This window comes from Muntiacus reevesi, chromosome 4, assembly GCF_963930625.1.
Source record: "Muntiacus reevesi chromosome 4, mMunRee1.1, whole genome shotgun sequence".
In the NCBI taxonomy this organism is placed as follows: Eukaryota; Metazoa; Chordata; class Mammalia; order Artiodactyla; family Cervidae; genus Muntiacus; species Muntiacus reevesi.
In genome coordinates, this window is record NC_089252.1 from 113,395,728 (window position 1) to 113,421,263 (window position 25,536).

General features: G+C 52.1%; 1 protein-coding gene across 2 annotated transcripts in view; it reads left to right on the top strand.

Annotated features, from left to right (window-relative positions):
* Positions 1 to 25,536, top strand: part of ATG7 (autophagy related 7) — a 246,400-nt gene that overhangs the window by 217,956 nt on the left and 2,908 nt on the right. The window contains exon 19 of one of the 2 annotated variants that reach the window (XM_065933895.1): positions 5,788 to 5,824. The exons of the other annotated variant lie outside the window; for it this stretch is intronic. Coding sequence (XP_065789967.1) covers positions 5,788 to 5,811 — 24 coding nt within the window. The 3' untranslated portion in view covers positions 5,812 to 5,824. Of the gene's footprint in view, positions 1 to 5,787; positions 5,825 to 25,536 lie in introns of those variants that run through there. 2 annotated transcript variants of the gene reach the window in all.

Genomic DNA, 25,536 nt, shown 5'->3' on the forward strand with positions numbered 1-25,536 from the left:
GGACACGACCTAGCACTGAGCAACCGCCGCAGGAGCAATGCTGAAGCGGCCGGTGCTGGTCTAAGCGTGGTTCCGCTGCCCCGGCTCCCAGATTCACAGGCGGACTGGGAGCTTCTTGGGCCATGACCTGCACTCAGGAGGTCCTTGATGGGCGAGTTTCACCTACATTTGAAGTTACTGATTTATAAACGATACGATTGCTGGTAACGCCCCTGACTCTTTGGGTTACATTTTTTTTTTCAAAGTGCTAATTATTATCGGTACACCGCAAAATTGATTTTTGTATGTTGATTATATATCTAACAACACAGTGGGTGTCTCATATTAGTTTTAATAGTTTGAGAATTCTTTCAGAGTTTCTATGTAGATCATCATATCTTTTGCAAACAGCAATAGTCTAGGCTGTTGTCTTCCAATTTGTATGCCTCATTTCTTTTTCTTGTTTCCCACCCCCCCCCCCTTTGGCCAAGGCTGCCAAAATAAAGTTGATTTAAAGCCCTAATAGCAGATTCATTGAATTGTTCCTGACTACTGAGAATGCTTCCAAAGTGTTACATTTATCATAATGTTCCCTGTAGCTTTTTAGATTAAGGAACCTCCTTTTGGTTATAGCTTTGTAGTTTTATTCAAATTATGAGTGCATGTTAGACTCATTTCCTGCATCTATTGAGATGTTTAATGGTTGGATCTCCTTCCAGTCGAAGGGACTCTCAACAGTCATCTCCAACAGCACAGTTTAAAAGCATCAATTCTTTGGCGCTCAGCCTTCATTATGGCCCAACTCTCACATCCATACGTGACTCATGGAAAAACCATAGCTTGGACTATATGGACTTTGCCAGCAAAGTGATGTCTCCGCTTTACTGTCAATCATTTATTAGGTCCAGTATCGGGAGCTGGACAGGAGGGCCCGTGAGCAGGGATGGAAGGAAGGATGAGGAGTCGAGAGCCGGCCTGGGCGAGGCAGCGTGTCCAGCAGGCGTGCTAGGCACGGGCGGCTGTGTGCCCGGCAGCCAGCCCCAGGCCCGCCCGCTCCTGTTCTTCCCCAGCAGTGCCCGTCCTCCACCACCTGCTCTTCGCCGGCTTCCCTCTGGCGTACTCCTTTTGAGGTGGGAGGCGCTGGCCGGCGGGGGACCCTCTGGCCCTGGCTAGAGGGAGTGAGACAGAGCGGGCTTGAGGCCCAGATGACCCACGGAGACGGAGTGAGAACAGGTGTGTTGTAATGTCCTTCCTGCCTCAGCAGACATGACGAAACAGACTGTTTGCCCTGAACAGTTCACTCATTTGTCAGAGCTGCTCACAGGGCGAGCGAGGCCTTGCAGGCAGCAACACGTCCTGAGCAGGGAGAGTCCCGGCTGGGCGTCCTTCGCCGACCGGCTTGCCCGTCAATGTGCTGAGCATCTTAAGAGGAGCTTTTGAGGAAGTGCGGCCTTTTGAATTTAAAGGTTCATAGTGGCCCGAGCCCCAGCTGGGCCCAGGAGTCGCTTCCAGACCTCCTCTCATCGGCTTTCTGAGGAACTTGGATCCTGAATTGTGAAGTAATGATTTGCCTTAGCTGTAAACAGAAATGCAGGAAACATCCAAAATATTTCCAACTGGTGTGCAAGCTGGACCGCATGATGAAATGTGTCCCCGCTCCCTGCCATCACCCCCTCCATGTGTGACCCCGTCCTGCCGCTACCTTGGTCTCTCTGCTTCTTCTTGATAATGGACAGGAACTCGGCACATCTGTGTTACTCGTGATGAGAGCTGCCTCCCCTGCCCTGCGCCCCCCGGTGAGCACACCCCGTCGCCGCGGGGCAGGGCTGGCTTCCCCTTCCCGGGCTAGTGCTCTCAGCTAGTAGGTTACAGCCTGTCTAGACCAAAACCTCGTCATCCCGGCACCCAGGGACCAGGGCGGCTGGGCGAGGGGCCTGTTGAGTGCAGTGGGGTGAGGGGAAGGGCGAGCATGAGGGTGGGGAGCCTGGACTCCCGCCCTGTCGGCCTGAGAGGTGGGGGGCGCTCAGCCGGCCGCAGGAGGTGCCTTACTGTGACTGGGCACTTGGCGCCTCCTTTCAGCCTGCGTGTGAAGGGCCGGGGCGCAGCCCACCTGGGGAGGCAAAGCCATTCCTCACAGGGACGCCGCTCCTCTCGCCCCGGTCCTTTGCTGGAGCCACCAGCAGTGCTCATTCATTTGTGAACGGGTGCTTGAGCCTGTTCGTCAGCTTTCAAGAAGCTCCGCCCTGACGACAAAGCATTTTGAAGTTTTATCAAATGGTTTTCAGTGGTCTAATAAGAACAGCAGCTAACATTTACCTAGTGCTTGCTGTTCGCCAAACACACAGATACTTTGTTGTCGTTCAGTCACTCAGTCGTGTCTGACTCTTTGCAGTCCCGTGGACTGCAGCACACCCGGCTTCCCTGTCCTTCACTCTCTCCTGGAGTTTGCTCAAACTCATGCCCGTTGAGTTGATGATGCCATCCAACCGTCTCATCCTCTGTCGCCCCCTTCTCCTGCCTTCTGTTTACCAGAATCAGGGTCTTTTCCTATGAGTCAGCTTTTCTCATCAGGTGGCCAACGTATTGGAGCTTCAGCATCAGTCCTTCCAATGAATATTCAGGACTGATTTCCTTTAGGAATGACTGGTTTGATCTTGCTGTCCAAGGGACTCTCAAGAGTCTTCTCCAACACCACAGTTCAAAAGCATCAATTCTTCAGCGCTCAGCCTTCTTTATGGTCCACCTCTCACATCTGTACATGACTACTGGAAAAACCATAGCTTTGACTAGACGGACCTTTGTTGCCAAAGTCATGTCTCTGCTTTTTAATACACTGTCTAGGTTGGTCATAGCTTTTCTTCCAAGGAGCAAGCATCTTTTAATTTCATGGCCGCAGCCACCATCCATAGTGATTTTGGAGCCCAAGAAAATAAAGTCTGTCATTGTTTCCATTGTTTACCCATCTATTTGCCATCAAGTGATGGGACTGGATACCATGATCTTAGTTTTTTGAATGCTGAATTTTGAGCCAGCTTTTTCACTCTCCTCTTTCACCTTCATCAAGAGTCTCTTTAGTTCCTCTTTGCTTTCTGCCCTTAGAGTGGTGTCATCTGCATATCTGAGGTTATTGATATTTCTCCCAGCAAACTTGATTCCAGCTTGTGCTAGAATCCAGCCCAGCATTTCACATGATGTACTCTGCATATAAGTTAAATAAGCAGGGTGACAATGTACAGCCTTGACATAGTCCTTTACCAATTTTAAACCAATCCATTGTCCCATGTCCGGTTCTAACTGTTTGTTCTTGACCTGCATACAGGTTTTGCAGGAGGAAGGTAAGGTGGTCTGGTATTCCCCGTCTCTTTGTTGACGGCATTTAAATTTAGTCCTCAGAATTAAATTTAATCAAAGTTAATTACTTGATCTTCCCCAGAATCATCACTTTAGAGAGGGATCCTTGGGCCTTCCCTGGCGGTCCACTGATTAAGACGCCCCTCTTCCCAGGCAGGGGGCACAGATTCAGTCCCTAGTCCGCAAATTAAGACCCCACGTGCCATGCAGCACAGCCATGAAAACAGTAATAGGAAATGATCACCGAAGGCTTAGGGAAACAGAAAGGTGCCATTCCACACCATCAGACAGAGCAGTGCCTCACCCAGCCTGGTGCTGTGCGGGACGCAGAGACTGCAGGGGGCGGCGAGTGCCTGCCCTCCAGGTGCTTGAGAGTCAGGGTGGTAAGAAGAGTGTACCTCGCTGATCTGCTGCCAAGAATAGGCTTGTTCTTTTATTCCCTCATTCAGCAGCGCTTATTGAGCCTGATGGTTGATTCATGGCTGGTTTGTGATGTATTGGTGCCGAGCGCCGTGTGCAGTCCTGCAGACACTGGTCTTTTTGTTTTTTTTTTTTTTTAATTTTTTTTTTTTTTATTAGTTGGAGGCTAATTACTTCACAACATTTCAGTGGGTTTTGTCATACATTGACATGAATCAGCCATAGAGTTACACGTATTCCCCATCCCGATGCCCCCTCCCACCTCCCTCTCCACCCGACTCCTCTGGGCCACCCCAGTGCACCAGGCCCGAGCACTTGACTCATGCCTCCCACCTGGGCTGGTGATCTGTTTCACCATAGATAATATATATGCTGTTCTTTCTAAACATCCCACCCTCACGTTCTCCCCCAGAGTTCAAAAGTCTGTTCTGTACTTCAGTGTCTCTTTTTCTGTTTTGCATATAGGGTTATCGTTACCATCTTTCCAAATTGCGTTTATATGTGTTAGTATGCTGTAATGTTCTTTATCTTTCTGGCTTACTTGACTCTGTATAATGGGCTCCAGTTTCATCCATCTCATTAGAACTGATTCAAATGAATTCTTCTTAACGGCTGAGTAATATTCCATGGTGTATATGTACCACAGCTTCCTTATCCATTCGTCTGCTGATGGGCATCTAGGTTGCTTCCATGTCCTGGCTATTATAAACAGTGCTGCGATGAACATTGGGGTGCACGAGACACTGGTCTTAAAGGAGCGTGTCGTCTACAGCAAATACGCTGGGAAGTTCAGGGTGGGGGGGTGGGGGGCGAGAGAGAGGAGGAGGAGGACGTGGCAGGGCTCATTTCAAAGCTCAAGCAGGGGGTACAAGGGGGACGTGAGCTGGTGATGAAGGACAGGCTTCTCGCCCGCGGTTAATGACAGTCTCCCCATGGGCGGGGCACCGACCTGGTTACGTGAGGCAGGTTCAGCAGCAGCGTCTGACGGGCAGGCAGGGAGGCGTGCGCTCTCTGTGTGTAGGGTGAGAGAGCTTCCGAGGAGCCCGAGTTGGTCGGTTCATCTGCCTGCCCCACCCCCACCCCCCGTGTCAGTGCTGGCTCGCACACCCAGCTCGGTACCAGACGCTCACCTGGACCGTCTCCCAGAGGGTGGACGAGGGGTGCAGGCCCCGGGCCAGGGGAGGACTGGAGGAAGGGGCCCAGGACAGGCAGAGCCCGGAACGTGCCCTTCACCTGGGGCCCCTGGACTCTTGGGGTTCCTGGGTCTGGAAGCAGCTCAGCGCCCACAGCGCCGCGTGCGGGGGGACGAGGCAGGCTGGACCAGACCAGCTGAGCCGATCCCTGCCCCCGGAGCCCTCCTCCTCAGCGCCTCTCATCACCGCCGTGCATGTTCATTGAAGCCTAGTAAGACCCACGCCAACAAAAACGAAGAAAATGATCTCTTGCGGTTATTTATATTGTCAGCCTCCTCTGGAGTGCTTTTTTTTTTTTTCCCTTCCCCCAGTCCAGCTTGCAATAATTTATTAAGAAAGATAAAGCGATTTTTAAGTGTGATTTTTAAGGAGTTAGGACCACACATGAGCTTGCTTTCTGTTATTCTTCTGCTTGGGTTTGATGTTGTTCCCAACATGAACTTAGATTTACCTTCTTCTCCTGGTAGTTTGGGACCACGGAGGAGAAAATCCCCGATCTGTAATAGTAGCCCCTGCGCACACAGGCTGGGGCAGAAACGCTAAAATGACTGAACACCGTCACCACACAGACTCCTTTCTGAGAAGAGGGGTGTCACGGGAGGGACATCACAGGGGAGCCGACTCTTTGGAGATGTTCCCTTCCTCTGCCACCCTCGTCTTGCTTCTCCGTTAAGCAAAACTCAGCTTTCTGAACATAGCGCCTGTTCATCACTGGGCCAAGGAAGAGAAGAGAGAAATAAATGGAAGAGGCTGGAAAACTCTGAACACGGTTTATGAAGTGGGTTTAAAAAAAAAAAAAGTAGGGAATGAACCACTCTTTCTTTTTCTCTCTGCACCCTCTAAGCTCTTTCAGGTTACGGCCAATTAGAAAAAACTTGGAGCGCGTCTCAAGGCCCAGATTTTCCACCATCAGAAATGCGCAGCCGCCAAGGAAAGGTCGGGAATCGGCCCGTGGAGCTGAGAGGGCTGGAAAAGTACTGACGGCCCAGAGAGGAGCCTGGAGCAGGGGGGCGCCGCAGGGCAGGAGGGGACCCCAGGCCTCGGTTTCCTCAAGCCCCTCGGCCGGCAGGCAGGTGGGCTCTTGGCTTCCCCCGCCTCCGAGGATGGTCAGGCCGCAGAAGGAAGGAACCTGAGGTTCCGGCGACCCTCCGGGAAAGGCCCCTAGAGCCTGGACGCCCGAGCCCTTCTGCTGGGAGTCGAGCCGGGCCGGGCCGGCGCCCCGGCAGCCGCCGCACAGGCGTCTATATTTAGGTGAGGGCAGGCCGCTGCCAAGGTAAAGAAAGGCATGGTCCCTGTCGCCTCGCACGCTGTTTGTCTTGGCACAGAGGCCCCGCCTGTGCCCGCGTCCTCTGCTCACAGCAGACCCCGTGCTGCCCCGAGGCCTGGATGCCCTCACAGAGGAGGAGGCACCTCCCGGAGCCCAGCGGCTGGTGTGGGGGGGCAAGCTCAGCCCTCCTGAATGGCGCCCTTCATGCCCGCGGCGACGTGCCGCCTGGCAGGCACTGGCCTCCGTGTCCCGTGCACCCCCTTCGCAGGCCGTGTGGTCGTGCCCCGAGTGACCCGGCATGCCCAGGGGCTCGTCGCCTCTCCAGAGCAGCAGGTCCCCAGCCTGCAGCGGGCAGCTGCCCTCCCCGGGGCCCGGCCTCTGGGCCTGCTGAGCACCTGGGGACACAGAGGCCCCCAGCCGCGGAAGGGCGGCCCAGCTTGGCAGACCTTAACCCGCAAGCCACCCAGAAGCTTCTCCAGCCTCAAGCCCCACCCAGAAGCCCTCCTTGCCTCCCCGCCCCCGCTTCCTTCAGGAGCCTCACCCCTGGCCTCCCTTCCTTGCCCCCCACTCCTCACCCCCCAGCCGTGCTTCCAGTTAACACAGTTAAAAACCCCACCCCCCCCTTCACTTGTGAATCACCTCTTCCAGGAAGCCTTCTGTAAAGGGTCTATTGACTTCTCCCTTAAGGTCACGCTGGCCTGCCTTCCGAAATGTTCCATCCTTCAGGGCTTAGATCAGTATCATCCAGTGCAGGGCCTTAGCGGACTGCCCAGCCTGCTGCCCCTCAGCTCGGGCAGCTGCCCTGGGCCGCCTGTCAGACAGCCCGCCTGCCGTGCCCTACCATCCTGGCCAGACCAGAGGCTGGGGAAGGGGCCGTCCCCGCTCGGCCGTCTCCTTGGCCCCAGTGGCACCTCGCCCAGTACCCTGAGGTGCAGCTCCGGCTTCCGTCACCCTAACTCTCCCCCGCCCCGGCCTCCCCAGAGCTAGTGGAGGGGTAAGCACACGGAGAGGAGAGGCTCTCCCAGGCCCCCGGACAGGCTGGGGGAGGTGGCGATGGGACGGCACCCTGCGGGGCCCACGGGCCCACAGATGAGGGGACAGCTGTTCACCCAGCGCGAGGACCCAGCTCCCCAGCCGGCTCTAACGTCTGAGGACCGCTGACTCCCCCTGCGGAGGGCTCAGGTCTCTTGGTTTTCGAATTCACATGGGGCGAGGTCCTTGGCGCAGACATGGTGGGACCTGGAATGAAGCGCTGTTCGTTCTGACTCCGGGGGAGCCGTGTGGCCGTTCTCGAGCTGACCTTCCCAGGGCCTTCTAGAACCTAGAGCAGCTCAGAACCACCCCCCTCCAACTCCAGACCAGGGCCCCCACCTGCCTCACTCCCTTGGAAAAAATGAGCCCAACGCTTATCCTCCTCTGCAGAGAAGAGGCGGTTCTGTGTGCAAGGCGCAGAGACCCCCAACCCCCACCCACCTAGACAGGCCCAAACTGGCCGCTGGGGCAGGGAGACCCCCCCCCCTCTGAGCAGGTCCGCCCGGCTGGGTCTCTAAGGGACTCTCAGACCTCGTCCGGGTTCGGGGGACTGTTCCCAGGGGCCAGGCGCGCAGGACCAGAGGGGAACTGCGCACCTTCTGCTGAGTTGGAAGTAGCTCATCAGGGAAAGTCAGGTAGCGAGAGAAACATCTTTACGGATGGCTGTTAGCAACCAGAGCCAGCTCTGGCTCATCGTACACCTATAGACCTCGGGGAGCCGGGCAGCCAGCAGCCCGAGACTGCAGGGCCGGGGGGCCCACGGTGCCCACCCCTCGCCCCAGCAGCAGCGACCCTCAGCACAGGAGTTCCATCTTGGCCACGGAGCCCAGGGTTCAGGCAGGGCTGTGCCTTCCAGGACCGTTCCCGGGGCCGCAGGGGGGGAAGCCAGACCCCTGTTCCGCAGGAGACGCAGAGTCTCAGGGGCGCGGGAAGGGCGTTTGTGTTCCGCAGAGGCCACCCTCGTTCTCAGGGTAAACATTTGTGTGAGCTTACTTGGCGGGGGGCAGCCGGGGAGGCGGACCCCTCACCTCTCCTTCCTCCAGCGTGGACCAGGCCTGCGGCTAGACCCAGGACCACCCCGGTAGCCTAGGGCTCCACGCCCAGCTCCGCCTGTGACCTCCGTTAGGCCTTGGTCTCCCTCCCATGACTGGGGGTGAGGCTGGGGGGACCTGACGCGTGTGAGATCGTCTCCAGCTCTGGAATTTTAGGACTCCGATCTTATACTCACTCAAAGCCTGCTGGGTCTCCCTCCAGACGAGACCTCAGATACACACCCTGCTCTCTGCTCCTGGCGGCCTGTGTGACCATGCTGCTTGGCACTGAAGCTCACCAGCTTAGAGCAGAGCCAGACTCCTTACCATGGACCCCCCTCCTCATGGAGCCTCTGCCTTGAGCTCCTCCCACCCTGACCACAGGCGCCGCTGTCAGTCCCTGGAGCACGCACGCCTTCAGGTCTCTGCACCTCCCGTTCCCGCCACCCGGAGCCCCCTTCTCTCCACCCCGTGGAATTCCCAGTTCTCAGATCTCAGCCTGAATGTTGCCTCACGGGGCCTCCGGAGAATCCCTGTCTACGGCAAGTGCTCCTCTGCTGCTCTGCCTCACTCCGTGTTTACTTACCGCGCCTTCGTGGCAGTCACGTGTCTTGGGGCTATTTTCTTAGTTCCCATCATGTCTCAGTGTCCTGTCGCCTCCACTAGGATGGGAGTGTCACACATGCGGAGGCCTGCACACACACAGCCCAGCAGAGGGCCCGGGACACGGAGGGTGTTCCGTGTTTGTAGAATGGATGAGTGGATGGACGGATTGTTATTGTCATCATTGGTTAGTCGCTAAGTCGTGTCTGACTCTCTGCAGCCCCATAGACTGCAGCATGCCAGGCTTCCCTGTCCTTCACCATCTCCCAGATTTTGTTCAACTTGAGCATCATCGAGTCGGTGATGCCATCCAACCATCTATCGTCCCCTTCTCCTCCCGCCTTCAGTCTTTCCCAGCATCAGGGTCTTTGCCAACGAGTCGGCTCTTCACATCAGGTGGCCAAAGTATTGGAGCTTCAGCTTCAGCATTAGTCCGTCCAGTGAATATTCAGGGCTGATCTCCTTTAGGATGGACCGGTTGGATCTCTTGCAGTTCAAGGTCTCTCAAGAGTCTTCTCCAGCACCACAGTTTGAAAGCATCAATTCCTTGGTGCTCAACCTTCTTTATGGTCCAGCTCTCACATCCATACATACTTCCTCCATAGAGAGCATCGGTTTCTTTCCTGATTTCTGAGTCTCAGGCCCCATTCTCCCTCAAGGACCTGAATGCAGCAATGAAGGACGTGTTACATAAATCCCATGTCCGTTAGGAAATCCTCAGCCAGGAGCCGAAAGAGCCCGTGTTCCCGTGGCCTCAGCACGGCTGGTTTCTTAAGGGCCCGCTTGACGCCAGGTCCTGGGTGAGTGCTCTCCACCCGCGGCTTGTTTGCCCTTGAGAGCTCTTGTGAGGATAACTCTGCACCTGAGTCTCATACACAGTAGGAAACTTTGCCTGAGGTCACAGAGCTCTTGAGTGGGAGAGTCCGGATCTGAACTCGGGAGCACTAACTCTAACTCTGTAGAGTTAGATCTAACTCATAATTCTTGTGAGTGAGCAGGTGAAGGAGTGACATCTCAGGAGGAAGCAGCTTTGAGATATTTTCAGCAGGAAAAGCTTTATTTAGACTCTTCTATGAGATCAATTACTCACAATTTCTAAGAGCTGACCAGGAAATGCTCATGATGTGAACGGGGATTTTTTTTTTCCTCCAGATTGTTAATTTGTGTTCCCAATAATTTCAGACAAATAACAGCATATGCCATGTTACCTGATGTTGGGTACTGTTCTGCGCACTTTAAATTCTTTGTCACACAGCCCTATGAAGAAGATGCAGTTTCTGTCTTCATTTTCCAGATGAGAAAACAGTCACAGAGAGAGATCAGGTAAATCGCCCAAGGTCACCCAACTAGTAAGTGGGATGTGGTCCCGCAAGTCTGGCGACAGAGACCAGGCTCGTTAGCCCTGGGCTAACATGCAGGATGTTGATTGGTGACTAAAGGGGAAATCCTAGCCAGGCTAAGAGAAGGGCTGCCAACCAGCTGTGGAAGCAAGGACACTGGACTGAAGTGATTCTGTTACAGTCAGAGTGGCTGGAAAGTTACACTCTGGGTCAGGTGGTTGGGAGACAGTCTGGGTGCTGAAAAGGTGGGAGCCTTTCGCCCGCTGCTTTCTTGGCCATTTTAGAAAAGCCACAGTGTTCCTCTTAAATTGTGTGTCTTGGCAAATTATTATAAACATTGGGCTTTCCTGGTGACTCAGATGGTAAAGAATCTGCCTGCAATACAGGAGACCTGGGTTCAATCCTTGGGTCGGGAAGATTCCCTTGGAGGAGGGCATGGCAGCCCACTCCAGCATTCTTGCCTGGAGAATCCTATAGACAGAGGAGCCTGGTGGGCTACAGTCCGTGGGATTGCAAAGAGTCAGACAACGACTGAATGACTAAGACAGAATAGCATATATTTATATTCTGTGAATGTCCCACCTTTTAGCTTTTTTTGCTGAATTTTAAAATATAAAATGTATTGAGGTTGAATGTACACATAGTGAAATGCATGTAAAAGTATACTTCCCTATGATTTCTGACAAACTTACATGTGTAACTACCACCACAGTCAAAATACGGACCATGTCTAATCACCCCAAAAGGTAAAGATTTCCTCAGGGTCCTTAACACTGAGATCCTACACCACCCACCCCCAGGCAGTCAAGGGTCCGATTTCCGTCAGTCAGTACAGATTCCATTTGTATTTCCTGAGATTTCATATAAATGCAACCACATTTTTTGTTTTTTGTTTTTTTAATTTATTTTTGCTGAGACATAATCGACATGAAACATTGTATAAGTTTGTGTACAACGTGTTGATTTGATGTATTTACTTCTTACAATGTTAGTGTTAGCTAAACATCATGTCCCATAATTTTCATTTGTTTGTGTTGAGAACAATTATGATCTAGTCTCTTAGCAACTTCAAAGTTCATAACACTACCATTTTGTATCATGACTATGCTGTGCGTTAGCTATTCAGGACCTATTTATCAACTAGTTGCACGTTTGTACCCTTAAACACCATCTCCCCAGTTGCTCCAACCCCTCAGCCTCTGGTAACCACCACCCCATTCTCTGTTCCTACAAGTTTGACTTTTAGATTCCACCTATATGACACCATGCAATGTTTGCCTTTCTCCATGTGACCTACATTCCTTAGCACAGTGCCCCCAGGTCCATCCTTGCTGAAAATGGCAGGGTTTCCTTCTTTCTCTTGGCTGACTAGTATTCCACTGTGTGTATGTCTTCTTTATCTGTTCATCTCTTGACAGACACATAGCTTGTTTTCGTATCTTGGTTGTTGTGAATAACACTGCAGTAAACACAGCATTGCATGTATCTTTTTGATATCCTGTTTTCATTTCCTTTGGATAGATACCCAGGAGTGGAATCAGTGGGTCAGAAAGTAGTTCTCTTCTTACTTTTTTTTTTTTTTTGAGGAACTACCATACTGTTTTCCATACTGAACTGAACCAATTTGTATTCCCACCAACAGTGTACAAGGATTCCCTTTTTTTCCACATCCTCAGCAACATTGGTTACTTGTCTCTTTGATGTTAACCATTCTAACGGGTGTGAGGTAATACCTCATGGTGGTTTTGATTTGCATTTCCCTGATGACCAGTGATGTTAAGCATCTTTTCATGTACCTGTTGGCCATCCGCATATCTTTGGACAGATGTCTGTTTAGTTCCTCTGCTCATTTTTTAACCAGATTGCTTAGATTATTGTTTGGTTTGGTGGTGGTGGTAGTGCTTGTTACTGAGTTGTGTGAGTTCCTTATGTATTTCAGATACTAACCCCTCATCTCATATATGGTTTGCAAGTATTTTCTTCCATTCTTGGGCTTCCCTGCTGGCTCAGACAGGAAAGAATCTGCCTGCAGTGAGGGAGACCCAGGTTCAACAGCTGGGTCGGGAAGATCCCCTGGAGTAGGAAATGGTAACCCACTCCAGCATTCTTGCCTGGAGAATTCCTTGGACAGAGGAGCCTGGTGGGCTGCAGTCCATGGGGCCCAAAGAGTCGGACGTGACTGAGTGACTAATGCTCTTTCTCCCATTCTGTAAATTTTCTATTTCACAGTTTCTTCAGCTGTGCCAAGTCTTTTTAGCTTGATGTGGTCCCCTTGTTGATTTTTGCTTTTGTTACTTGTGCCTGGTATCATATAGAGGACCATTGCCAAGACCAGTGTCAGGAGTCTCTTCCATATCAGGTTTTTAGTATCAGGTCTTAAGTATAGGTGTTTAATCCCTTTTGGGTTAATTTTTGTGAGTGGTACAAGAGAAGGATCCCGGCTCATTTTTCTGCATGTGGTTTACTGGTTTTCCTAACGCCGTTTACGGAAAACACCATCCTTCCTGTCGAATATTCTTGGCTCCTTTGTCAAGCAGTGATTGACCATAAACACAGGGGCTTATTTCTGAGCCGTCTGTTCTGCTCCATTGGCCTGTGTGTCTGTGTTGATGCTGGTACCGTACTGGTTTAATTACTGTAGTTTGTACTGTAGTTTGAAATCAGGGAGTGTGATGGTTCCAGCTCTGTTCTTCCTCAAGATTGCTTTGGCTGTCTGGGGCCTTTTGTGGTTCCATACGAATTTGAGGATCGTGTTTTGGAATCGTATTGAATACTCTTGTGTAGCTGCTTCTGTTCAGTAAATTTTTGAGATTCTTCCATTTCATTGCATGGGTTAGTAGTTTGTCCTTTCTTTCTAATTGCTGAAGAGTATCCCATTTTATATCATAATTGTTTATCACTTCTCTATCGATGACTATTTGTTTCCAATTTGAGACTATTAAAAATAAAGCTCCGACTAATAACAATAAAGTGTGATTGTTAAACAGATCTCCGTGTGGACATGTGTTTTCATTCGTCTGAGTGATTGCCTAGGACTGGAATTCCTGGGTTATCGTTCTAAGTTCATATTTAAGTTTTTGTCAGCACACAGGAGTTTATTTAATTGATATCTGAGTTTAGTTCTGTCTTGTGGAGCACATATTTAATTTTTTAGAAGCTGTTGAGCTGTGTATGAAAGGTGTGTGCCGTCTCTTCCATCAGCAGAATGTGAGAATTCTGTTGTTCTCAACTCTTAGAGCTGGTCGTCCCTTTAATTTTGGCCATTTAGGGGGATACATGGGCTTTATTTCAGTTTTCTGATGACTGTGGATGTTGACCATCTTCTCGTGTATTTAATTGCTGTCTGTCTGCTTTCGTGACACTTCTCTCAAATCTTGTGACCATGTTTCCACTGGGTGATTTATCTTCCTATGATTGAGTCGTAAGAGTTCTTTATAGTTTCAGGACAGAGGTCCTCTGTCACTGATCTGTCGGCATTGCACGTGTTTTCTCAGTATCTTTGGCTTGCCTCTTCATTTCCTTAGCATTGTCTTTAAAAGACAATGAATTTTAAATTCACTGGCTTTGAATTTTGATGAAATCCAGTCTATTTTTTATCTTATGGTCCATACTTTTGGTATCTTAGGAATTCTTTGCCTACATCTATGTCTCATCAATTAAAGAGGATGCCTTTTGCTTTTACATATATGTCCATGATTCATTTCAAATTCATTTCTGTGTGTAAAGCTCAGGGTTCATTTTTCTCCATGTGGAGACCTAATTTGTTAGAGCAGCATGTGTTGGAAAGGCTCTCCTTTCCCCATCACATTACTTTGGCAGCTTGGCTGAAGGTCGTTCGACCCGTGTTTGTAGGGGGAGGTCTGTTTCTCGGCCAGGATCCACCCCATCTCCGGACCACACTCGGGTTCCTGTATTTCTGCGCCGAGTCTCATCCTGTGGCCTCTGCTGGTCCGACCCAGAGGCCAGCACTCAGGAGACTCCTGCAGGAGTTGCACCTGGTCCTCTACTGATGCCCGGGGCACCTGCGTTTGCAGATTTAAAGTTTCTTCTCCTGCATCTGTTTAGATGCTGCATTCACTTCACGCTGGAGCTCTGAGCTCACATGCTTGCCTCCCGCCCGCCTCCCCCTTCTCCAGCTTTTGACCCCGAAAGCCCTCTGAGGTAGAGAACAGAAATGCCAGAGCGCCCGCCTTTTTATGGGGCACTCTTCAGAAAGTCTTCTGAGGCACTGAAAAGAAGAACTACATAATGGAAACCATTTTGCAGCCTCCAGCACGGCCATTTATCTCAATAATCATTTCATTTAAAATGTGGGTCAAACATATAAATCATATCTTGAAAGAAAGTATGTTGGTGCCACAGAAATCGCCCTGTGTTCTTACCACCTAATTTGAAAAATGTGTTTTGAAGCCAGGAAGAAAGCAAACAACCCTGGGGCCTGGCCGCTTTCCCCACATGCCCCCTTCCTTCATGTTGTCCCCAAAATAAGTCCCAGCTCCTGCCCAAATGCAGCGGGAGTCCACACCCTGCAGTTAGTCACTCCCTGCTATTTTAGTCTCCATCCTTCTAGACGAGGGCTTGGGAACCCGAGCCCGCCGCTCCTCACCCGTCCTCATCCCTGGACCCCACCGGCCCCCACAACAGTGCTCGGTTACGGCCCCCGTCTTTATGCCATAACCCCTTCAGGGCCCTTAGATGCTTATTTAAGGAGATGCCGGAGGGAGGGAGCCTCCTCTTCCAGACTGTCTCCCTTCACTTCTCAGCACTTCCTGGGAGTGAAAAACACACGAGAGCAACAACCGCTAGTCCTGGCGCCCAGAACCACGCCCTCACCTCCACACACCGGGCGGGGGAGAGGGGGTGTCAGGATCCCCACCTTTACACCACACTTTTTCCCGATCACAGAGGTCACAGGTCGGCATCATAAAGTGAAAGTGTGAGTCTCAGTCGTGTCTGACCCCATGGGCTGTAGCCCACCAGGCTCCTCTGTCCATGGGATTCTCCAGGCAAGAACACTGGAGTGGGTAGCCATGCCCTTCTCCAGGGGATCTTCCGAACCCAGGGATCCAACCCAGGTCTCCCACATTGCAGGTGAACTCTTTACCATTTGAGCTACCTGAGTATTATTAAAAAAAAAAAAAAAATGCTCAAATCAAGAACAAAACTCATACCCGTGGTTTTCACCACTCAATCTGCTTTCCGCTTCTGACGGTTTTTTTTTTGCTGCAAGGCCCGGGGTCAGACTAAGCACACGGTGTTATTTTCTCTTTTCATTTCAGACACTTCTGATCATTTTCTCGTACCATTAAAACTTGCCTGAAAGCATGTTTAACGCCTGCCTGACCCTCCCTCCGGTGCTGAACCAGGCTGTCTGGATGCCCTCCTCCCCCGGGAGGGTGTGTGTGAGCGGGAAGGACAAGGACAGCAGCCTGAGCCAGCAGTTTCTCTTTTCTGGCCCAAAGGGTGGCTTGCGCCCCTTGCCCACCGTGGGCTGTACCTTCTCCCCGCCCACCCAAGTCCCTCTGCCCCCGACGCCGGAGCAGCTCCGGGAAGGTGGACACAAGCCTGGGGGACTGTCAGCGGGTGGTGGCGTTGAGGTCTGTGCCTCCAGCCTGGGTACCACTCACAGCAGCCTCTCCTGTCCAGTTCCCTCCCGTGCCTCCTTAGAGATGACGGGCCCCCGGCCCCCCTCCAGGGCCTCCTCCTGTCCGTTGTCCGTGTCCCACCTCAGCTGTGTTCTCGGTACCTGGAGCAGGGAGGTGAGGGCCAGCCAGGCGACCCCGGCACACTCGAGGGCCGGCCTGGCGTGCTGGCCGTTTTCTCTGGATCTATTCTCATCCCCTCTTGTCACCTGGAGCCCAGAGCATCTGTGTGGGGGTCGGGGGGAGGGAGGGGGGAACAGAGGCCCCCGAAGGTGCCGTGCAGCCCAGCCTTGTGCCCAAGCCCTGCCTCGCCCCTCCATGGGCTTTGGTCAGCTGTGGGGGCTGCGGCCGGACAGAATGATCCCCCCACCCCAGGAGAGGCCGCTCCTGCCGCCACTGCAGCCAACTCTGTTGGGTTTCCTTCCCGTTTAGCTCACCCCACAGCATGGGGCTTCCATGCTGGCTCAGACAATAAAGCGTCTGCCTGCAATGCGGGAGACAGGGTTCCATCCCTGGATGGAGGAGCCTGGTAGACTACAGTCCGTGGGGTCCCAGAGAGCCGGACACAACTGAGTGACTTCACTTTCACTTTCACAGCGTGGAATAGTTCCCTGAGCTGTATGGTAGGCTCTCACTGAAAGAGAAAGTCAGCGCAAGTCATGTCTGACTCTCTGTGACCCCATGGACTACACAGTCCATGGAATTCTCCAGGCCAGAATACTGGAGTGGGTAGCCTTTCCCTTCTCCAGGGGATCTTCCCAACCCAGGGATTGAACCCAGGTGTCCCACATTGCAGGCGGATTCTTTACCAGCTGAGCCACAAGGGAAGCCCAAGGGGGTAGCCTGTCCCTTCTCCAGCGGATCTTCCTGACCCAGGAATCGAGCCGACGTCTCCTGCATTGCAGGCGGACTCTTTCCCAGCTGAGCCACCAGGGAAGCCCTCGGTTCTCATTAGTATCTATTTTATACACAGTATCAGTCCTTTGACCGGTGGCCTGCCAGTGTCTGCTGTGAAGGCCTTATTTGCGTCCTACCAGCTGCCTTGGCCACCACAGTTTCTTTCTAGGAAGACCTTAGTCTCCTTCCTGGAACCGGGGGACAGTGCACACGGGGCCCCTGAATCTGGCGCCCGTGGGGATGGCAAAGGGGGAGGCTGGTGAGACGTTTAGCCCCAGACACTCCCGAGTTCCGCGAGTTCTAGCCGCGCCTCCTCCAGCCCGCAGCTGCCTCCTGTCTGGGGGACTGAGTTTGGGGCTGGGGTTCGCGGGGAAGAGGCTTGGGCCTTAATTCCTCCCCCACATCTGGCGCCCAGCTGAGGCCAGGCGGAAGGAGGTTTGACTGTTTCAGCCTGAGTTGGAGTGGGGAAGCGGGTGTCTTTCAGAAGGGGAGGCACCAGGGTGGGGTGCCCCCCGGGCCTGCGGGGTCACCTCATCTCCCCTGAAGGAGGGTGAAAGGCAGGTGGACGGAGGTGGGCGAGGGGCTGGACCGGCCGTCCCGCGCGGACTTGGGCTCTCCTGCGGGGGCCCTCCCTCTCCGCCCCGGCCTCCCGCCGGGACCCGCGGCCCTCTGTCTCCCATCTCTCATCCCTGAGGGCGTCGGCCGCTCCACCAGCGGCCCAGGCGGTCCCCTCCAGCCGCCCCTGTCTGAGGGGCGGACGGGTCTTGACCCGGGGACACTGCGCGTGCGCGCTGTGCGCTCAGATGCTGGGCTGACTGAGAGAGGCGGCAGGTTAGCCCTTGGTGTGACCGGAGCGCGGGCTGGGAACCCGGGACCTGCCTGAGCCTCCACCGGGCGGCGCCTCCCGCTGCCCTCCCCAGGGGCGTGTGCGGACAGACAGGTGAGCCCCGCAGGGCTCACACACAGCCTTGTCTCCGGCCAGAGCTGAGCCCACCTCCAGGCCTCTGGGAGCCCACAGGCAAGAGCTGCCCACCCCTCCGCACCCCCAGGGCCTGGCATGGAGCCCGCCGGGGCCTCCCAGGGAGGAGGATGGGGCGTCAGTGCTCTGGACTCATCAAAGATGGCTCCACAGCCCTGCCCCCCGTCCTGCGGACCTGGAAGCCAAGGGCTTGACCTGCCAGGATGCCCAGCAAAGCAGGTGGGCTGAGGGACTCAAAAAAGAGCTTGTATATCTGCGAGGAGCCGGTTAACAAGGCTGTGATAATCTCAGGTGCGTAGCAGAGCGACTCAGCCATACACATACACTAGCCACTCTCCCCCAGACTCCGCTCCCATCCAGGCTGCCGCAGAACATTGAGCGGAGTTCCGGGTGCCATGCCGCAGGCCCTTGCTGGCTGTCCATTGTAAATGCAGCCGTGTGCAGTGTCCACCCCAAGCTCCCCAACTGCCCCTTCCCTCCAGCCCTCCCCCAGGCAACCGTAAGTCTGTTCTCTGTGAGTGTGCTTTTTTTTTGTAGATAAACTCATCTGTGTCACTTCCTTTTAGATTTCATGTGTAAGGGGTGTCTATGTCTCCTCTGTCTGGCTGACTCCACTCAGTGTGACGCTCTCCAGGCCCATCCATGTCGCTACAGGCGGCATTATTTCATTGTTAATGCTGAGTAGTATTCCACTGTATACAGGTACGGCTTCCTTCTCCACTCCTCTGCCAGTGGACATTTAGTTTGCTTCCATGCCTTGGCTGTTGTAAACTGCGCCGCTGTGAACTTGGGGTGCATGTATCCTTTTGGACCGAGTTTTCCTCCAGGTAGATGCCCAGGAATGGGATTGCAGGGTCATAAGGGTAGCTCTGTCTGTGAGTGGTTTTTTTCTTTTTTTTTTTTTCAGGAACCTCCATACCGTTCTCCTTAGTGGCCACACCAACTTTACATTCCTACCAACCATGTAGGAGGCTTGACGGACCCTTTCTTTACCACTTGAATCTTGGGTGTTCTGTTCACACCCAAAATTCCCGTCTCCGTTCTCCACTGTGGAAGAGTGGTTCTGTTCCCCGAGCAGATGGTTCTGAATCTTGTTCATTCAGAAGCAGGGCTGGGAGCTCAGGGGTTCCAGAGACCGGGCCCGCCCTCAGGAGCTCCCAGTCCTCTGGGGAGTCGGGCAGAGGCACAGACCAAGACGCAGAGTTGAGAATGGGGGGTGCTGAGGCTGCTCAACAGGGAACCCTGGTCCCAGTGATCCCCTGGGCTCCCTGACCCCCCAGCCCGCCCCCCCCCCCAGTTTCCACAGGTCTCCCGAGAGAAGTCCTGACCACTTGAACAGGCAGAGAACGAGGGACCCTCTGCCCTCCCCCCATCTCACGCAGCACCACCTCGTAAGTGCCTCTGAGTCAGCGCTCTCTAGGGGATGAATGAATGGCTGTTAGTGGGAGCCACGTGGGGCCACGATGGGACCTTCCTTCTTCCCCCAAGTGGACAGAACCCTGGCTCAAACCCTGCTGGGGAAGCGCAAAACCCCCAAACCCCCCCATCTTCCCATTGGGAAGACTCCTGCCTCCAAGGGTGCCGGCCAGGGGGTGTGGGGAGCGGGCCTGCTCAGAGAGAGCCGCAGGTTTTTATTTTTAATCTTAAAAAAATAGAAACGCTAAAACTAGGTTTCAAAAATTGTGGCGTATTTTAAATGTTTACATTGAACAAATGAACACTTTTAACACACGCACAAATATAATTGTGCCATTTACGGGATAATTACAGTGTTTACCAAAGAAAAACCTTAGTCCACGGTAGGCTCCAGGCAGTGTGGTCCAGAAATGGGACACAAATTTGAAACCGCATGACGAACGGCCCCTTGAAACGCGTCCGTCTCTCCGGGAGAGTGGATCGGGAGACCCAGAGCCCTCTGGTGCGTGGGGTCCAGCGCTCGCGCCCTGATGGTTGGACGGCTCCCCTTCCCGGTAATGGGTGCCCCCCTCCCGCACCCCTCCACTCGCCTGAAGTGGCACCTCCTCTGGGCAGGCTGTCCCTGAGGCAGGGACCAGTCAGGACCCCCAGCCAGCCCTCTCCCGGAGAGCCTTCTGAGCAGGGTCGGGGGATGGAGCGGGGGGCCCGGCCCGGCCTTTCCCCGGCCCTGGGCTGGCCACGCTTCCTGTGTGTGCTGTCAGCCGTGGGGCTTCTCACTGCGTGCCCGCCTAACAGGACGGGAGTCCAGGCACACGCCTCTGTCCCTTTCTGTAGAAGGGATTTCACTCGGCAGTAAGGACATGGTGAGACAAAGCAGGAAGAGCCTCCACTCTGCCCCTTCCTGGCTCGGCCTCCGTGGCAGGTTACAGAAGTCCCTCTGCACTTGAGGGGCCTCTGTCTGAAAGGGGACGTTCACCCCAACGTCCTCAGGCACTCAAGAAGTGGAGTGTAGGAGCTGTTTGGCCAAATAACACTCCACTGCAGGGAGGGACCACGTTTTCCGCTCATCACTCAGTGGGCATTCGGGCAGTTTCCTTCCTTTTTTTTTTTTTTTACTATTATGAATAGTGCTGTGGACATTCATGTACTACTACTGTTTGTGTGGATGTGGACCTTCATTTCTCTTGGGTTATACACCCAGGAGTGGAGTTTGTGGGTGACTTGGGAACTCTGTCTTTTAAACTGTTTGATGAGCTGCCAAACTGCTTTCCAAAGAAGCCTCACTGTCTTACGGTCCCAGTGGCAACATTCATGAGGGTTCCAGTTGCCCCAGACCTTCGCTGGTTACTGCCTGGCTTTTTGGTTAAAGTCATCCTAATGGGTGCAGTGTTACCTTGATGATCACGTGTCTTTTCGTGTGCTTCTCGGCCATTTGTCCGTTTTGGAGAAACATGTGTTCAACTCCTTAGCCCATCTTTTGTGTGTGTGCGCTGTCATGTGCGGCTCTTTGTGACTTCACGGACTATGTACACAGCCCGCCAGGCCCCTCTGTCCATGGGATTTCCCAGGCAAGAATACTGGAGTGGCCCGCCATGTCCTTCTCCAGGGCATCTTCCCCACCTAGGGATCGAAACTGTGTCTCTGGGTTTTCTGCCTGTCTTTTCGGTTATTTTTCTTTTTGGTTTTTTAAATATGCAAAACATTTACTTGATTCTAAAGTGAAAAAGATATGTTCAAAGCAGCCTCACGTTCATTCCACCCACGCCTAAGAAGTAGCCGTCTACTCTGATTCCCGGTTTATCACCCGTTAACACTGCTGCATTCTCATCTGCGGCTCTGGAGGCTTCGGTCCTAGCAGTGGTCCAGGACAGCAGGGTTTTCCCGCACCACTCGCAGTGTTAAGCTTTGGGGGTTTTGCCAATCTGAGTGATGAGAAATGGTCTGTGTGGCTTTTTTTTTTTTAAGTCGCTTTTATTACAGTGCAGTTTACATGTAGTAAAACACACCTGTTTCAAGTGTATAGTTTGGTGAGTGTGGCAAATGATCTCCTTTCTGTCGCCACAGATGAGTCTTGCCCTTTCCAGAATCTCCTGTGAATGGATTTATGGAGCGTGCAGTCTTGTGTCCGGAGGCTTCCTTGGCTCAGCAGAGCGATCCTGAGATGTGTGCACACAGCTCCAAGCCTTGGAGGCGGGTTCCTTCGATGGTGGGCAGCGTTCGCTGTATGGCGTCCCTGTTTGCCTCTTGATGCCTCTCGATGGGTTGGGTCTAGGCTGTGCCTGTTACGAACCAAGCCCGCCGTGAACCTTCTGGCACAATCCTTTTGCAAGCCCGTGTTTGTGTTCCTCTGGGGGCACAGGTGAGGTGTGTGTGTGGCCTTCCCAAGTCTCCAGGCGTCCCCCGGAGCGGCCGTGCCCCTCCCCTCCCACCGGCAGCCCTGAGTGAGCTCCGGCCGCCCCGTTCCCACCGACCTGCATGTTGCCAGCCACAGGCTTTAACCTTGGCCGTTGCAGAAGGCGAGGGGAGCTGTCCCTTCGTGGCATACTGCTTCGTTTTTTAAAAGGTGCTTGCTGGAATGTAGTTGATTTACGTGGTCCTATTAGCTTCAGGAGCCCAGTGATGTGAATGATTTTAGACTCTTGCCCATACAGACCACGGCCGAGCGCGGAGCAGAGTCCCCTGTGCTATGGAGGCCTCGTTAGTTACCTTCCACACGAGGCAGTGCGATGCGTCAGTCCTGCTCTCCGAATTCATCCTTCCCACGCCCGCTCCCCTCTGCTAACCGTAGGTTTGCTTACTTACTTGTGAAAGTAGGTCACTCACTCGTGACTCTTTCTTCTGTTTTGTAAGTAAGTTCATCTGGACGGTTTGCTTTAGATCGCACATATTTTAATAGGTGTTATGATATTCGCCCTTCTCTGACTTCACTCAGTATGACAGTCTCTAGGTCCATTCATGTTGCTGTAAGTGGCATTATTTCATTTTTTATGACTAACAGTCCATGGCATACATGTACCGTATCTTCTTTACACATTCCTCCATCAGTGGACATTTAGGTTGCTTCCATGTTTTGGCTGTTGTAAATAATGCTGCTGTGGACACTGGGGTGTGGGTATCTTTTCGAATTACAGTTTTCTCCAGATGGATGCCCAGGAGCTGGATTGTTCGATCATAAGTTTCTGTATTTAGGTTTTTTTTAATTATAATTGCTTGACAATATTGCGTCCATGTCTGCTGCACAAGGAAGTGAACCAGCTTTCTGTGTACACCCCCCCTTCCTCTCAAGCCCCCCCACCTCCCCGAGTCGTCATGAGCACGGAGCTGAGCCCCCCGCGGGCGGCGGCGTCCGACAGCGCTCTATTTCACACGTGCTCGCGCGTGGGCATCTGGCTGCTCTGCCTGCCCAGCAACCCCCACGGTGCCCACAAGTCTGTTCCCTACATCTGTGTCTCCTTTCCTGCCCTGCAGATAGATTCATACCATTCCTCTGTGTGTGTGAGTCCACGTGTGTGTGCACACTCAGTAATGTCTGACGCTTTGCAACCCCATGGACTGTAGCCTGCCAGCCTCCTCTGTCCATGGAATTTTCCAGGCAAGAAATACTAGAGGGTAGCCGCCTCCTACTCTAGGGGATCTTCCTGACCCAGGAATCAAACCCGTCTCCTGCATCTCCTGGATTGGCAGGTGGGTTATTCACCAGCGCGCCACCTGCAAAGATTCCATATGTATGCATGAATATATATTTTTCTCTTTCTGACTCATTTCACTCCGTATGACAGACTCTAGGTTCGTTCCTGTCACTACGAGTGATCCAGTCTCATTCCCCTTTCACGACTCAGTAATATCCATTGCCTTTAAGTACCACGTCTTCTTTATCCACGCATCTGTCGATGGACATTTCGGTCGCTTCCACGTCCTGGCGATTGTCAGTAGCGCTGCAGTGAACGGTGGCGTGCGTGCATCTTCTGGAAGTGTGGTCCTCCCAGGGTGTGTATGCCCAGGAGTGGGACTGCTGGGTCACATGGTAACGCAGTGTTTAGTGTCCTAGGGAAGCTCCACACTGTTCCCCATAGCGGCGGCAGCAGTCCCATTGCCACCAGCAGTACCAGAGGCCCTTTTCCCTACACCCTCCAGTGTGGTTCGTAGTTTCTGACAGCGGCTGTGCTGACCAGTCAGGGGACACTTCACTGTAGTTTGATCTGCGTGTCTCTGATAGTGAGGTCGAGCATCTCTGCGTGTGCTCTTCAGCTGTCTCGTCGTGGTTTAGTTTTGCATTTCCCTGAAGACTGAGGATGCGGAGCATCTTTTCAGGTTCTTACTAGTGCTGTATTTCCTCTGCTGTTAAATATCTGTTCAAATCTTTACCCCATGTTAAAAAAGAAATCAGATTATTTGTCCCTTTATCATTGAGCTGGGAGAGTTTGTATATTTTGATACAGTTCCTCGTTATGTACAGCGTGGCTGTTTTCCTGTGGCCTGTGGTATGCCATTTCAGTTTCATGGTGGTATCTTTCAGAGACAGACATTCTGAAAACTGTGTCATACAAAGCTTTAGCATTTGTTTTACTCCAAGTAAGGCTGAACACCTTCTCTTACATATCAAAGCTATTTACAAGTCTTTTTCTGTAAACTGCCCATGTCTTTGGTCTGTTTTTTTTTTTTTTAATCAGTTTATTGGTTTTTATCTCCTTGATTTTAAAAGAGCTTTTTATATGCTAGGGTATGGTACAAGGTTGTGTTTTCACCCAGTGTGTGTCATTTGTCTTTTCAACTCTGCTTACAGAGCTTTTTCCATGCAGAATTCCTCCTGTGTGTTTACATAATCCAGTGTATCTATTTTTCTTGTTTATAGACTTTCATTATAGGCTGCCCACTCCCAGGTTATAAAGAAATTTACCCACGTTTGCATCTAGTATTTGAATAGTTTATGTTTTTTACCTTCAAGAAATGTAAAAAAAAAAATTTAATCTCTGCTCCGTTTGGAGTTGATTTGGATGTACAGTGCTCAATCTTATCTTTTTGGAAATGACTCTCCAGTTGTCCTTATATCATTTAAAAGCTCATATTTTTCTAATGACTTGAGATCACACTTCCCAGACCTTTATTGTTAAAACAGTAGATTTCCATATGTCTTTGGACACTCTGTCCTGTTCTGTTGCTCGACCATTTGGTTCCCCTGGCCCCATCTGCCTGTGGTTCTGCTACCACTGCCTCTAAATTACAGATTTGATGATGTTTAAATACGATGTAGGGGAACCTCCTCACTGTTCTTTTCATACTCAAAGCTTCCCTTGTGTTTTTTTTTTTTTTCCACATAAACTTTAAAACCAGCTTGTCTAGCTCCAGGAAAGATACTTGATTTTTTTAAAAAATGGGGATTGTGTTAAATTTATGCTTACTCGGGAAAGTGGACATGTTCACTGATGTTGAATTGGCCTGGGCAAAGACACAGGGTGTGTCCCCACTTCTCCCAGGGTACTTTTCACACAGGGGTTTTTCCACAGACACGTTGTCAATTTTATGTTAGGTTTACTTCCTAGTACTTTCTCTCTCTCACTGCTCTTATACTGGGTTCCTCTCTCTCATTGTTTCCTACCTGGATGTTGTTTGTATACAGGGAAGGCTGTAATTGAGTCGTTAATTTGGTATCTTCCTATGTTACTGAAAACTCATTATTGTCTGTATTCATCGAAGCATTTTCTTGGGTTTTCTCAGTAAACTTGCATTATCTGACAAAAAGATCATTTATCTCTTCCTTAGGCTACAAGGATTTTTAAAGCTTTGTGTTACATATTGCCAAATCTCTGGCACCAATTTATACTCCTCTTGGAAGTGTTTATTCACACCCTTGCCAGCATTGAGTGTTAAAATTTTTTAAATCTTTGTCAATTTCTTACCACGTTTATTCATTAAGAGCACATTCATGGGCCCCTTCTGACTCCAGGCAGAGTGGTCTGCAGACTACAATCAGGACAAATCTACCGGTCTACTCTGACTACCGTCCGTGGAAACTAAGTGCTGGTCTTGGAGACTATAGGCAGAGACGGCTCTGGACAGACTGGTCTGCAGTCTACGGGCAGAGTGCTCTGCACACAATGGGCAGAGTGGCCTACAGAGTATCGGCAGAGTGCTTTGTCAGACAACAGGCAGAGTGGCCTACAGGCAGTAGGCAGTGGTGCTCAGCCTACAGGCAGTCTTTCTGCAGAGCGCGGGCAGTGTGCTCCTGTGTACTCTAGAGAGTGGGCAGAGTGGTCAAGGAGACTAGTCGGAACCACTCTGACCCAGATCTGCCAGTCCACAGGCTGTAGCCCAGGCAGAGTGGTCCTAAGACTACGTTTGTCCTCGGGATTTGTGCTGCTCGTGCCCTGACCATCTCCCCTTTTCTC